This window comes from Haliaeetus leucocephalus, unplaced genomic scaffold (genome assembly GCF_000737465.1).
Source record: "Haliaeetus leucocephalus isolate CR32 unplaced genomic scaffold, Haliaeetus_leucocephalus-4.0 Scaffold395, whole genome shotgun sequence".
Classification (NCBI taxonomy): Eukaryota; Metazoa; Chordata; class Aves; order Accipitriformes; family Accipitridae; genus Haliaeetus; species Haliaeetus leucocephalus.
The window spans coordinates 1,032,850-1,048,592 of NW_010972831.1; the positions used below are offsets into that span (position 1 = coordinate 1,032,850).

General features: G+C 47.8%; 1 protein-coding gene across 1 annotated transcript in view; it reads left to right on the plus strand.

Moving 5' to 3' along the window:
- CAMKK1 (calcium/calmodulin-dependent protein kinase kinase 1, alpha) overlaps positions 1-10,131 on the plus strand; it is a 62,029-nt gene extending 51,898 nt beyond the window's left edge. The window contains exons 13-15 of the mRNA XM_010573509.1: positions 746-874; positions 1,867-1,970; positions 10,017-10,131. Coding sequence (XP_010571811.1) covers positions 746-874; positions 1,867-1,970; positions 10,017-10,089 — 306 coding nt within the window. The 3' untranslated portion in view covers positions 10,090-10,131. The remainder of the gene's footprint in view (positions 1-745; positions 875-1,866; positions 1,971-10,016) is intronic.
- Positions 10,132-15,743: the final 5,612 nt, after the last annotated feature.

The window sequence follows — 15,743 nt, forward strand, 5'->3', positions numbered from 1 at the left end:
TTGGAATGGCAGTAAGCAGTGAGCATCTGTCCTAATTAAACTCCTCGTCCTGGAGGGTGAGGCAGGCATTTCTAGCAGCAACACTGGAGGATGCTTTCCCTGACAGGCAAAACATCCAGCCCTGGATGTGGGTAGCAGAGACCCTCATCCCATCCTGCCATCAGCTTCCTTCCACAGCAGCACAGCAGTGACAGGGAGGGATGGTGGGAAACTGCCTTCTCTCTCCTTTGTGGGTATGTAGAGGTTTACATGGTGCCCAGGTGGCAAGGTGTGTTATTTCGCTGTTTATGTAGGGAGGAGGCCGTTGCAGTAGCATGAGAGGCCTCAGTACTCAGACCCAAGTACTCCATTTTCAGCACCTAAACGCTTGTTTGTGCAGATGCATAAACAATCTTGATTCTCCCAGGTAACGAGCACACGTAATCCTACATGAAATGTGTGCATGTGAGAGAAAAAGATAACTCAGATTTTCAAAGTGTTTCAAACTTGATTCAGAGGGTGCCAGGTTCCTCCAAGATGCTGGTTGGTGGCAGTGGATGTGACAGCACTGGGCATTAGGGGATGCCATCTGGCCAGGCACCGGATTGCAGCAATTTCCAAGGGAGCTGGTTGAAGTGCATCGCTAGAAGTGGAAAATGGAGCAGTACCGACAGCTTAGTCCTGTGCCCCTATTTCTCATCACCAACACCACAGCGCTCTGCTGTAGAAGGGAGACCTACAGCTGTCTCTGTTCCTCCCCACGCAGATGTATCCATGGCTAACCAAGGGTGGTGAGGAGCCCCTGCCACTGGAGGAAGAGCACTGTACTGTGGTGGAGGTGACGGAGGAGGAGGTGAAGAACTCAGTGAAGACGATTCCGAGTTTGCCAGCTGTGGTATGTATAAACCACAACCGCATCCTCTGCATGGGTCAAGAGCATGGGACTTTGCTGGAGCTTTCAACTGGTGAAGGAGGTTTGGAGAGGGTACACATGTGCTCCTGGCATGAAAAGCTTGGCCTTTCAACCCAGTGTGAAATTTTTGTGTCTCTTGGTACTGCAGCAGCCTGACTCTGCAGGGCCTGACCGTGTGCCTGGCATCAGACATCCCAGAACATCAGAAGCATCCCAAGTGTGTTTTGTTTCATTAATCTAGAGGTTGCAAGACACCTCCTTTGGATCCTCAAAGTGAAGGCTCCAAACATGGAGGTGACCTTGCCAGAGAAGCAGGCATCTGCCACAGAGTATACAGCTGGCACTTGCCTGCCAGCCACAGGGGACCTCAAGAAGGTGTTGAGGGTTCTCTCGGTTGTTTGTGTATAGCCAGCTGGAGGTCTGCTGTGGGCAGTTAGTATGGTGCAGGTGCCTTTGGGTGTTTGTTCCTCATGGGGAGAGAGGTGCTGAGCACAATGAGGACCTGTTTTCACAGGTCTTGTGGTGTGATATTAACATAGACACTCGCCGCAACAGCCAGCGGGGGGGAATGAAAACTATCCTTTCCCCTTGATAGCAGGACCTTTGCCTTTGAACCCGCAGGAGCTAGCAGCATTCTGCAGGCAGTAGTGCCTGCCTGGGAGGATGGCCCAGGAGAGGTCTGGTGCCGCCTCCTCATGGGCTTGGACCACTACGAGTAGCAGGCAGTGGTCAGCAGCATCTACTTCACCTCTTGCCAGCAATGGTGTGCACCCGGGGGTCTGAGCTCACTGCTTGAGGGAGTGGCATTGTCACTGCCGGAAAGTCAGATAGCTGTTCTGTGGGTTCCTGTAGTTCGTGCTCTAGCTGTAATGCTGTTAAATGTCAGTTGAATTGTTAAAGAAGACTCCTTTGAACTATCTTCAAGGAGACAGTCAGTCCTGCTGTTCTCACTGGTCTGTTCTTCTTCCTCAAAGATCCTAGTGAAGGCCATGCTAAGAAAACGCTCCTTTGGAAATCCGTTCGAGGTTCAGACGAGGCGGGAGGAGAGATCCATGTCTGCTCCAGGGAACTTACTGATGTACGTATATACAGCCTTGCCTGATTCTGCTGCATGTGAAGAATAAAGGTGTGTGGAGTGGATGAAGGAAGCAGTTTGAAAATCTCTTCTGTAGCATTTAAAGACAAAACTCCCTTAAGTCGTCTAGGATTAAAATACAATGCATTAAAGCAGCCTAAAAACTCTTTTTATAGATGCAGTTCTATCTGTAAGATGGGTTTGGCCTAAATACATGTAAGGTGCTAAACTTGGGTCTGGTTTTTAACCTGTTAGTTTATAATACACTGTGATCAAAGATTCATTAGAAATTGGTGAACTAAAATAAGTTTAATTAGACTCTAGTCTAAATATGTATTGAAGGGTTTAATTCTTCTCTTCTTTTTATGGACAACAGAAAAGGTGTCGGATGAGCAGTTTACATGTTTTATAAACTCAAAATGAGGTGATGTGGTTTGTCTGTGGTCTGGGGCCCAAGTCTGGGCAGAGACACTGTGGAGACACATGGACAGACAGTGGAGAACACTTTGACATTGCTTTTTCATTTGAGAAAACATACAGTATTTTTTCACGCTGCCAGTTATGAAATAGTAGAACACATTGCAATGGGATATTTTGGAGGCTGGATATAAATGGCTATATTGGGATTGAAAAGGGAATAGACAAATTAATGACTATTAAATTCATCAACAATTTTTAAACACAGTGGTCTGGATGTACAGGGGTGGGGGGAGAACTCCTCTGTCCTTTACTTGGTTCTTATTCTTTCTCCCTCATGTTTGTTACTGATCACTTTTGGAGCCAGGATTCTGGGCCATCAGTCCAGTTAAGTAACAGCTGGACCATTAGCCTGACCTGGGACAATTATATTCATGTTCTCACCCCACAGGATCTGTAAGGCTGTGGTTCACAACAAAGCTGTGTAGTGCCAAAATTATCCTTTTCCACCCAAAATCCCAGTACCGGGCCTAGCAGACTCCCATGAGCGTGTGCTAAGAGTCTCATTGCACCTTTGACAATGCAAATAGAGGAGTCTGTCTCTCTCACGGATGTGTGGGGATTTAAGGGCTCAGCTCAATTAAGGATGATAATGCTTTAGGGCCCAACTGTGTATTGGAGACTTCAGTAAAGGCTTTGCCTTTGAGTCCAGGTGCAGTTAGTATTAGACTCCAGTTTAACATTTAAACACCTCATACACAAGTGCTGCTGTGGGGACATATCTGAAGAGTGTGGCAGTCACAGCTCCTTTGCCAGCTTAGCACAAGGGATTTGTCCTCTGTTTTTTTCCCTTGGCTCATTGCCTTCCAAATTAGTTATTGCTATTGATCTTCACTATCATTCATAGTCACTGCGTTGCATTGCTCTGAGATGGGGAAACTTTTACTAAATTTGAAGAAAAATGTTTTGTATGCTTCCCACTGTCGAGGACAGCTAATTCAGAGCAAGGCAGGATTTCTTCTTTTCAAACCCTGCCTGAATTGATATCTCAAGGTGGTCTGTTCTTCTAGTACCCTGAGCCTGTTTCCAAAAGGGACCTGTTCCCTTCCACCTTCATCTGAGACGCTTGAAAGCCCGTGCCACTAACTAACCAAAGGGGAAAACTTCTTGACCCTTGACACTGTGGCTCGTTCCTGCCTGGAGCAGAGTGCTTTATTGTCTGCTCAGAATAAGTAAAGTTCATTTGACCTAATGTAGCTGTGAAGTTTCTGATTAGCCACATTATTAGTGTCTAATCCCTTTTTAAATCTTTTTAGGCCTTCAAGATGAACTGTAAGACTCCACTTTTATTTGTCTCCTTTCTAAAGTTGCTAGTCAAATTCTTCTCAGCTTATACAAACCCACCATCTTTCCTTGTCTCTACTCATTTCAGCCCCATGTTTGCATTCAGGCTCCTTGCACAGGACTAAAAGGTTTTTGAAAACAGTGTATAATTTCCACTGTTGTGCTGCTGTGTCCAGTGCCCTTAGTTTACAAAAACATGTCAGGTCAGGGATGGAGCTGCGGCCATGCTGGGCTGGCCTCTGCCCAGCAGTGTAAGCGCTTAGAGATGCCCAAAAAGAATGTGAATGGTTTTTGAATGTGCCAGTTCTCCACTAAACCCTGTGCTTAATTTCTCAGTCTCATGCAATCAATTGACTTTATCCTAAATTAATTCACGCACAACTGGAGCTTTGAGAACCCATCTTGAAACCCTTCTGTTTAAAAGACAGACATTGGCTAAATCTCTTCAACAAATAGTGTCATATATTAAACACTACAGTAGGGATGCTTTTTTTTTTTTTTAAGGAATGTGGGTTATTATTTCAAACTTTGAAGAATGCTATACTGGTTGAATCTAATGAAAATTGCTTCAAATTTAGATTGATTTTTTTAATCTAATGACATTGATTTTAAGTGAACTGAGTCTAAATGGGAATGTTCATTGTTCAGTGAGTTATCTCTTGATTACAGTGTTATTTCCACAGGGGCAAACAGAGCTAAACAGTAAGCCCATCCAGTTCTTAATTAATAGTGGGTTGTTCTCTAGTAAAACCACGCTCAATACACATATAAAATAGAACATCAGTGCAAATGTTATAAATAGCGCTGTGTTAGTTAAAATAAGTTTTGAGTGAGTCTGGATGACTATAAATTTCTAGGACCTAGCAGGAACAGATAATATTGTTGTAGCATAAAGGCTTTGCAGAGTTCCTGCATGTCAGGCACCGTTTCCACCCTTGTAGCTGGACAGGGCACTCCAAAAGTGGGACTTGACAGAAGGGCAGTGCCTGCAGGCATCGCTGCTCTCTGGACACGCTGCCATGTGGTTGCCTGCAAGGAGCTGAGAGAAAAATGAGCCACAAGGTCCCAAGCTCTCCACCACAGAGCTTCTCCTCCCCAGTGGCAGTGTCTTTAGAGAGAGAGATAAATCAGCTTTTGTAATGCCTGTCCTTCTAGTTATAGGTAGAAAATAACTTGTTGTGTTTCTATATAAGAAGAAAGAAAAGCAACTAGAAAACTCCAGTTTCACAATCAATTTTTTTAATTAGGCTGCATGTGAAATTGCAAAAGCCCCACTCACTGCTGCTTCAAGGATCTTACATCTGTGCCCATACTGTGAATATATTTTGCAGGAAATCCTCTGACAGCTGAGTCTGCTTTCTGGTATTTAAAATGGATCTGTCCTTTAAGCTCAGTCTTTGGGATTTGGAGAGGAGGAAACTAAATCATGTGGTTGAAAATTTTTTTAATTTCTCCCTGCATTACCTATACACAGTGTGGTGGGCTCTAGTCTTGGAAATGCTTTGTGCAGAAGCTGCATGTGCAGAAGTCTTTGCAATAGCAGGAGGTCTTTCATGTTTGCTGCAGCCTTTGTTCCTTCCGGGGACACCATTAAGACACCAGTGAATTGGAATAGTTCTTAAATTAGTACTGGGAGGAGAGAGGGCTTTTTTTTCACTCCTTAGACCTGGAAGAAGCAAATCCTCTCCTGGGTGTTATTTATTGCTTTGTTTAATAGCACTGAAAAGTTAAAAAGGCAGCTGTTAAAATGGCAGGCACATTCACCAGGCAGAAGGGAACTAAAATGAAGATGCCCCACTTTAGCAACTCCTATTTTGCAACAGCTGCCTCTCCCACGAGAGCACCTCCGCACACCTAGAAGCCGTGTGTGAGTGCTGCCAGCTGTCACTTTACCGTGTAAGCCGCACAGTAGCTGGGGCCGGGTGTCCGGATGGCACCGGATCCTGCCTTTCGTGCAGGATCTCCCAGAAGATACAGTGATTCATCGAGCCTTGCAGATCCTGCAGACTATGGCCAGGTTCAAGCCTGTTGTTAACAGTGGCTGCAGAAGCAACCGACCTTTTCTAATTTTTCCAGTTGCAGAGTATTTTTTTAAACCCAGCTGTTTAGCGTTCGCAGCTAAGTTCTGGGTTTCTGTTAGCAGCGTTTGCTACATTTCTTCTGTCTGCTCCAGATTTCTCCTAATTGAGTCAGCCCTGGCTTCACCACATTTTATTACTCTCATTTATTGCAACTACTACCTATCAAATTAATTGCTGTATTTTGACAGACCCAATTTACTTTCCCATTATGGCTGCTATTACTATTGATGAAATGTGGTTGTCAGCTCCTGTATGGGGGATTGGTCTGTATTTATAAAGCCTACCCTGTTTCCAGGCTCCCCAAAAAGAGAGCAAAACAGTCATCACTGCCCTGAGGGCCATACTGTCCATGTAGACTAAGCACAAGGAAGCCAGGGGGGGAGAGGGAGGTAAAAAAGTGGCTGATCCAGGTCTCCAAGCAGAAACAGCTTCTCCCAAAGCAGCCCAGAGGTACCTGCTTCGTGGGGGCTTTGTGTTGAGAAACGCCCAGACCCTGGTGCCATAGAGCTGTTCAAAAATAGGCTGCAGAGATCCCCTTAGGGCAGCCAGGTTTACAGCATCATCTTTGACAAGGGAACAGCTGCAGCTTGGATTTAAATTTGCCAGATGTTTCCACTAAAGATGCTCCCTTGGTCTCTGCTAGTGCTTGGTGTCTGTCTCTTGAGTCCCAGGAAGATTTCAGATAGGTACCACGTAGATGCTGTCAGAACAGAGTCAAACCCAACCAAAAGCCCTATTGATTTTCACTGCAGTGAGAGAACTGCATGTCTTCACGGGAAGAACCATGCCCCACGGGGCAGGTAGGTGTCCTCGTAGGCTGCCTAAGGACCAAGGTACTGACTGTGGCACAGGATTTTCCTCTGGCAAAGACCCACCATCAGCAGGACCCTCCAGTGAGTGGCCCCGTGCTCGTGTGGCTCTGCCTGCTCTGAGCTCAGCCGCTGCACGCCCCATTGCACATGGTGGTGATGCCGTGACTGTGATAGGACACAAAACCCCCAGAGGTGCCAAATTTTGTGGCCCAGGAAAGCACAGCTGGACATCAGCAGCATGCTGGAAACCATCTGGAGCCTTCAGCAGTGGTAGGAGCTAGAGTGGGTTTGTACCACTGTTACCAGTGCCCGTCCCCATCTGTCCTTCAGGCTGCAAGTAAACGCGACTGAAGCTCCATCCTCCATTTCACTCTGCTCGCTAGGCTTGTTAGGTACAGAAATACAAGCTTCTTTGCCTGCTGCCATCATCTTCATGATCACTTTCTCCTTTGTCTCATTGTTTTGCTCTCAGGGACAGACTCCTCTTAAACACATCTGTATATGTGCATCCATCTTTAAGGTAATTCAGTGTTTGTGTTTCCCCTGGGTGCTGTAGAAACGTGTGTCTTCTCAGCCCGCGTGATTTGTGTGGTAGCGAGAGTATTCGGCTCTATCCTTCCTTCCTGTAGGAGCAATTTTACTGCAGTAATTCTGTGTGTGTGACACTAACGTTTATGTATGTTTTTTTTATTATTATTATTTGTGGTTCTTTGGCATTTCAGCCTTCTTTGGGGGGGAGGGAAGGGTGAAAAAAGCCGGTTGGGTTTTAGCAGGAACTGCTGCTCAGCCCCACATTCGCAGGGGAAATAGCTACAGAATTTGGGAAGGGCTGAGGTTTGTGATTTGGGCTCAGGTTTAATATTTAGTGGTTATGCGAAAGAAATAGAGCTGGAGCCATCTCTGCTCCAGCTGCTCTACCGCTTCTCTGTGCTTCTGCCTCTGATACTATGCTGGGACTGAAATCAGCCACTCTGTGTGACCACCCACCCCACCTCAGTCAGGACTTCATTCAAACACAGTCATTTGTCCGACCACTTGCACAGACCCTTCTAGGAAGCAGTTGGTCCAATTGATTCTGTTAAATACCAAAATAACATTCAATGCAAACTGTGACAAGCTGCTTACAAACATCTCACTGTGAAGTCTCAGGATCTAGTGCTTAGGCAGGACACAGCCTCCACCCAGGCCTGAGGAGATCTGGGCTGGGCTGAGAGACCAGGAAACAACCACATGCCTCTACATACCTTTGGGAGCTGCTCCACCGCTCTGGAGACTCTGGCTGGCCTGGTTTATCGCTCCGAGACAAACAGAGGAGCTCGAGCCAGGATGCCGCCCGCTCTGAGTGAGGACGGACTTGCAGAGATTCTCCAAAAATAGTTAGGAGAAGGCAGGCGGAGGAGGATGGGGACTGATGTGGTGCCGTGGGTGACAGCTGGTGCCACTGCCTGCTGCTATATTTTTCATAGAGAACTTTCATAGAGAGGAGGGGGACTTCACTGGCCTAGATGAGGGCAGATTATTGGTATTTAATGGGGACTCAGTGGCAGAATTAAGCACTTCCCAGGAGTGTGCGTATTCTGTGATTCAGCTCTTTGTAGGTTGTCCCACTCCATCCCTTTCCCGTGCTGCCTGCATTTTGGAGGGAGGTTCTGTGAGGCTCGTTCCTTGCTGGGCATGAAATGCTGTGTAAATACTCAGTGGCTGTGATCTTCCTGCAGCTGCTGTGGTTAACAGTGGTGTTGTCTCCTGGATAATTGCACAGGTCAGGCTTCACTCACCTGTGGTTCAAGAAATGTAGCAGAAATACAGTCCTATTTCTTAAAAAGAGTTATTCAATGGAGATTCACATTCAGCCGCAGGCCTCAGCACGAGCCTCAGCTCCCGTGCAGACTGCAGAGCACTGATGCCTTGATCTCTGCTGCCTTACATGCAACCCCAGCTTAGCAGATATTCACCACCATGCGGGTATCGTTTCAACCTGGTTTGCATCGCACCCCTCCTGCCCTGCTGCAAGGTGTTTGGAGAGGCAGAACCTGCTCGGGGTTGCAGGGAAGCGTTGAAGGCACCCCAGGCATGGAGCAGGCTCAGCGGAATGTGCCAGGCAGCTGCGAGCAGGGAGCTGTGCTGTGTGGAGCTGCCTGTGCTGTGCTGGAGAAAGGAGCCTCTGCTGCTGCGCAGGGTGATAAATCATTTAAAGAGGGCGATGACAGGCACCGGAAAGGGGGCTGTTCCTCAGCCTCCCCCGCAGGGAAATGGTCCACGCTCTGCGGTCAAGGTCAGGTTTATCGCAGGGCTTTGCTGGAGTAGAGGGAGAAGGGAACGTGATCTTTGATCATTTCTGGTTTCTTTAAAAATTGGTATAGACCTGTGTGTACTTTTAGTGTCGTTCCCAACCAGACAGTAACCCCAGAGCCCCAAACTCATGCTTCCCAAACACTGGGTGCTCCAGTGCTGACTCTCCACTGCCAATTTGGCTTGTCCACACAGACTGATTCTCCTGCAGCCAGGCTGGCGTGAGCGAGGCCAGACACCCTGGGAGACGCAGATGCTTGGGGTAGCATCACCTCCTTTACGCTGTGGATGTCTTCATATCTTCACAATGGAGAAACAGGCATTTTAAGTGCAAGTTATCTGCCTGCCGAAGGTCTCTGCTGTGGGGTGTTGTGGATGGCACCTGGAGGTGTCACGTTTTCTCCATTCAGTCTAGAGCAGTGACAGCTTTCTCTGGTCAAATCTGAGTCACAGGCTGTTTTATGGATGGTATCATGGTGGACGTACAATGCAAGTAAGTTATATTGGCTATGTTTTAAGGACTGCTGCTCTCAGGTGCTGAGCTGTTTTGGGGACCAGACAAACTCACAGAAACTGAAATGAAACAGCTGTTGCATAGGGAAAACTGGGTTCTGGTAGGAGCATGCAGTTTTTACTCCATTTACAGTGCGGCTTTGGAGAAGCAGTTATGATATCAAGCCATCACTCTGATCTTTTTTTTAAAAAAAATCAGGTTAAAGAAAAGCAAACCAGAACTCCCCAAATGCAAACTAGATAATTTGGAAACATTGCTGCTGGTCTGCAAGACTTTCTCCAAGAACCAGATACCTCCTCGTGATGCTGCAGCCGGGAGGAGGGCATTCAGGGAAGCGCACAGCTCAGTCTTCGGGGCACAGAGACCAAGCAAGTGTGTAGGCACAGCACTGCAGCGCATCGAGCTGGGATATTGCTGAGCTGTTTACATGGTACCAGCACAACAGGCTAGTTCATTGCTATTCCCCCTTAATATTGATGTTGTTGACCTGGGTTGCCTGTTGGAAAAAACACTCCCATCTTTATTTCTTGCATTGCTATGTGCCTATAATCTCTTAATTAATCTCTTAATCTCTTTGCCGTTCATGTAGAAAACAAGGGAGCAGAGAAGGAGGCAGGGACCCAGAGCTGCCCGATGTGTGTGAAGACGAAGCTACGTCCTGAAGCCACAGGCTGGTCGCTCACGTGCTGCTGCTGTTGTACCCATCGTGGTGTTGTCTAGCACACATCTGCCCTCATCACCAAGTCCGGGGCCTGCAAAGCAGAAAAAAAAACCCAAACCAAAATGGACCAACCCAGAAAACCAGAAAGGAGGAACAGAGCAGCAATAAGGAGAAGAGCAAGTCCTCAGGCAGTGTGGCTGGCAGAGGGCTGGCTCGGCCTCGTGGGCAGCTGCGTTCCTTGTGCGAGGTGTCCATGCACTCCTCTGTGTGTGCCTTGCTCTCCACTTGTGCTTCACGTGTGGGCTTTGTAGTTGGGTGTCTTGGCCGATGAATGTGGTTTTATTTGTAATGCAGCAAACCAAACGTCTCATGGGTTGTTTGCCCTGCAGACTTTTTCCTTGCTCTTTTGCATTCTCTATTTCAAGCACCAGGAAAAAAAATTACATCAGAGCTAGGTTTTATATCAGGGGGCAACTGTCTCATTTAATGCACGGGTAAAGCACTTCTCTATATCAGGACACAGTCCTGCTCCTGCTGGAGTTGATGGCAAAATTTCTGTGGATATCAGTTAAACGGGGAAGAGATCTTGCTTTTGGAGTGAACGCTGTCGCTCTCTATGCCTGCCTTTCTCTTTTTTTTTCCTTCTCTTATCCCTCTGTTTTGCACAGTGTAAATCCTGCCAGTATTGATGGCTTTAGTCAGGGCAGTGTCATAAAATAGAAGCACTACATGGTATTCCCTGTAATGTGCAGTGAGCCCTTGAACGTCGTAGAGATCTGGAGCGTTGGGATATGCTGTTACACGGAAAGGCTTAGTGCACCGAGGATATCTGCTAACAGTGTGCTCTTCCCGAAGAGCTGGGATCGTAGTCAGCTGCACCCAGTCCTGTGCACAGATGTTGTTCTTAGAGCTGAAAAGAAGTGGTAGGTTTGGGGTTTATTTTATTTAAGGGTGACTTCCTTTCCCTCACTCATGTCTTAGCTCCTTTAAAGTTACATAGCTGATGCTTTTAAACTCTTTATTTCCTGATAAATGACCCAAACCGGGAGAGCTTGCTAGGATGAAAGATTTGGAGGGTTTTTAGACTAAGGAAAGCTACAGAACACAAAAGAGATCAAAACTTGATCTTTTGGGTTTTTAAGGCTTTAATTTTTAATTTTATTTTAAGACTGTAATTTTTATGCACGTGCTGATGCTGCTATTTTATCCATAGATTGCTTCTAAACTTGGGATTAGAAGCTTCATCTCTACAGCTGGACAATAGGTGAGAGATTGCACTTAAAAGGGTGATGCAGCTATTTCAGTGGCTGTTGACTGTATGGACTGTGTACATAATCAGGAATTTCACTCTTGCACTCAGAGTAAAAAAACAGTGACACCAGTCCGTCAGAATATATGTCAATATTTTCCCTTGAGCTTTGTGGGGCCTGAACATGCCCCTAGGAAGCCAATGGGATTGGATTCTTATTTTATAGTACTTAAATAAAGGACACGATTAAATTTGCTTCCTACGTAATCATCTTACTGTCTTTTTTTAGGTTAATACTGAGGACTTGGGACTTCGTCCCCTAATTTATTTTTTTTTTGCGAGGGGATACATGTACGAGGGTTGTTGGTAGTGACTGGTGTACTGGTGTTCCTGTTCTGTTTACTACAATCTAGTTTGGTGGTTCCCAATGTTTTCATAGCTGGGCTTTGCTGCTGGTGCCTTCTGCTGCCCATCCCCAGCCTGCTGTCTCCCGTTGCTCATTTTCAGCCACCTCGATGGGATGCCGAGAAGCAGTCACCAGCCTGGGCTCTGCCCCACGTGTCACCTGCAGATATTGGCAAATTGGGAAATAGTATTGCAGCTAATGTATTTTATTAAGGAGACCTTTAATTTTTGAAGCAGGCATTAGATCCTGTAAAGGTTGCTGCTCTGGGCTTGTGCTTTGCAGCGCTGGCATCCGGACAGTAAATCCTGCCTGCTTTGTGTGTCTGCCTGCACCAGCTGTGCACTCAGCATCCTCTGAGGGCCTGTGGTTCTGCTTCGGCTGTGTGCCATGATCCATCCCGCAGGTTAGCGTGCTCGAGCGCTGGCTTGGACCCTGCTGCCTTGTAATGAAGATTTAAGCACCCGGTGAAAGGGAGTGAAAATGGAGATGGGGACTTGGCAAGTCTGAGAGCACAGGGGTGCTCTGCAAATGTAGGAGAAGGGACTGGCCGGGAGGAACCGCTGCCTGCGGAGAGGATGGTCTCTGCATGCAAACTGCTCTGTGCTGGGGACAAAGCGCTGGGGTGCCACCAGGTCGTGCTGCACACCAGGGGCTGAGCTGAGCAGCCCCGGGGAAATGGTAGGAGTGAACTCTGTTCTCCAGTTTGCGGGGAAAATGGGCTCTCTCCAACTGGTGCCCCCGGGGCTGGCCATGGCAGAGCTCTGCTGCGGCAGGGCTGGGCTGCCAACAGCGGGGAGGACAGCTGCGATGCCAGGTGAGCCCCCAGCCTGCGCAGAGGAATGATCTCAGGACAAGGACACATCTCAGGAAGTTGCCTTAGCCCTGGGAGAAAAGGGAGTACCTGTAATCCTGATGCCCGTGGGAATTCTGAGGTCTTAGCAACACTTGGGTGGTGCTCAAAGATCTCGTAAGACTGCAAACGTGGTGTTTTTTATTGTATTTCTTATACATGCTAAGAATAATTTGGGGATAGAGACAGACTTTGCTGATCCAGCCAGTTGCTGGGGTTATTCTAGTAATGCCCAAGGGGGTGGGAGCTAGCAGCGCAAGGCTGCCGGAAAGCTGCTCTCAGCCTCAAGTAATGCAACCAAACAGATGTTTGGTTACTAATTAGCTCTGTGTCATGTTCCTTTAGTGGTAGTTGGAGTGCCACTTCAGTTTTGGAGGGGAATGGGGAAAATGGGTGTTTATTATGATTACCCCAAAATCTACTTTGAAAAAATTGCCCTTTTTGCTGAAGGAAATCCTTGTGGAGCTGTTTCCACAGGTCCAGGGAGCAACCAGAATTGTACAGCTGGGCTTGTGTCATACCTTGTTGCTCCAGAAAATCTGCCAGCCTTGTGGGTTTTTCCTTTATACCTCCAGAAACCATCTGTATTGCGTTGCAGACAGCAGCCTGAAAACTTGCATGAAATGAAAATGGTGGAAACTGCCCTAGCAGCAAGAGAAACATTCAGATTTATTCAAAGGCTTGGTAGGACTCCTTCAAAAATATGCTGTACTTCTCACTTAGGTGAAATGAAGTCCTTGCTTGTTTATGTGCATGTTAGGGCAGCTCAGAGCAATGCTATTTCTGCTCTGAAGAAAGGAAGAGACTAAAGAGATAGTATTTATTTGAAAATAAACATCTCTGGCAAGCCAGCCCTTTTATCTGTTCGGGAAAGTCATTCTCTGTAGCTGGATGGCTAAATATTTGTCTCGCTTCTCTCTATGAACTCAGGAATGGGGTTTGGCGTGGCAGGGCTCCTCCAAGGAGTGAGAAGAGCTGGCATAGGCACGCTCTGATGCTTTTGTATGTGCTCTATATTTTTCTCCTCCAAATCCTCGCTTGCCTGTGCTATTCCTGGAGCATTGGCATCCTGTGAGAAGAGATACCGGGATGCTCTGAGCTGCCTTAGCTGGGCTCTGCGTCCCGGGAAGGGCTCCTCTTTCCCCTGCTGCGTGGTGGCCCAGTTGGCTTTGGTCTGCCCCAGTTGGCTCTTCCAGCTTGGGGATGGGCCCAGATTGAGAGACCTTGAAGGAAATTTCTCTTTTGAGGAAATCGCACATCTTTTTGATCTCCAGGAGGTAGATTTCTTTGTCTTGCTCAATTAATAGCTGTAGGCCTTCAGTTGGGGAGGCAGTGCGAAGTAAAAATCCTGGTTTAGTGTCTCCTGTCTGGCACAGAGGAATACTGCAGTGAATGTCTTTAACCCTTTGGGCAGGAATATATCGCTATGAATGTCACACTTGCAAGTAATTGAGTTTTTCAGCTCTTTAATGATGCGTTGCAGTGTGTGAGTGGATGCATGGATAAACACTCACGGTGTTTATAACACCACCTCCCCCAGCTGTGCCCACTCAGGGGCTCTGTGTTGGGCAGTGGTTTTCGCAGTGATGTTTCCATGAGAAGTCGCAGCGTGGGCAGACATGGTGTAGCCACATGATTTAGCCCTGGAGCAGGAGCAGGTCTATGGAGGGGGTGTGCAGGACAGAGAAGGTATTTGTAGCGAGCCTGTGGTTGGGTGTTTCCAGGTGTCCGTGCTGCTGGAAGCAGAAGGAAGACCTGGAAGTTTTGGCTGCTGCACCATCTCTCCAGCCCGATCCATGTAGGAGCCCACACTCGCAAGAGAAGCTAAATCACCTGCAGCAGTAAGTGTGACTGGACTGTGATTTTTTTTTTATTTTTTTTTTCCCTGTGCCTTGAGACAGAAGCAAGCAGCAAGCTGCACAGGAAAAGACTGGGCTTTCTGAAAGATCAAGTGCCACACATGTCTTTGACATGTTTTCTTTATCATCATTCGAGGGTGGGTAAGTCAGGCCTGTCCTTTGCCGGTCATGGTGGCATCAGTTACGTATCTTGTTTGTGCCGTGTCTGGGGCCAACATCTCCTGTCCAGATGCTGGTTCACTTTTTGCATCTTGCAGGTTAGAGAAATCTTTGCGTTTCAGAGCTGAAAGCGCACCTTGGGATTTGTGCTGAGGCAGCGGTGCAGGTGGGTTGCAGGTTTGCAGGCGTGGGGGGCTGCAGCCTGCCTCGGGCACCAGCATGGGCTGCTGCCTTTTCCTGCTGCAGAGAGACGTTGCAGGGTTGGAGATGAAAAATGGGGCAGCTTTAGGTGTCTTCTCCTGGCATGTCCCCTGTGATACACCACGGAGGGGACACATGATAAGTACAGGGTCTCTGGCGAGCCCAGCACGCTCCTGCCGCTGTGCCCCATTGTGTGCATGCCTGTCCCCTTTGGCAGGCCTTCACCTCCCCTGCTACGTGCCAGAATTTGGCCCTCAAGGCAAGCAAAACGGTGCAAAACCCACTAAGGCTAAATACATGCCCAGCTCCTTGCAGTGTGGGGGTTGCTAACTCAAGCTGTGTTATTTGTGGGTCCCAGGGAGAGTGCTTTGACAAATGCTGCCCTAGAAAACATTCCTGGGGAATAAAACAGGGAAGGCAGGAGCAGTGGGTGGTCAAGCAGCATCCAGGTTTGTCGCAGGAAAGCTATTTTTGTATACGGCTGCATCCAAAGGGAGCCTGGCAAGGGGACAGAGTAGCTGCTCCATGCAAAACAAATTGCAACTCAATGAAACCACTCCCAGGACGGAGTTTAATTCCTTATTTATTGCCAGACTTGCAGCAGGGAGCTGGTGGGAGGAATTTTATGTTCTTCAGCACGGCTCCATATCCTGAAGCCATCAGCAGCGCTGCGGCAGGGGCCGAAGGAAGTTTTTCTCCATTTCTGTGGTGTGTGGCCCGGGGAGCTCATTTGCTCTCCTCCGGCTCAGTGCTTTCCCTCCCGTGTCTTGCCCAAGCAAACCATGAGCTTTGTCCTGACAGCCCAGGGGCTTCATCCCAGCCCCTCAGAGACCCAGGCTCTCTCTAAGGGTCCCGGCTGCCCTCGCTCGTGCCCAGAGCCCCTCATCTCCCACCGGCTGCAGCGAGCAACATCCCGTAGCTGGTGCTTTGG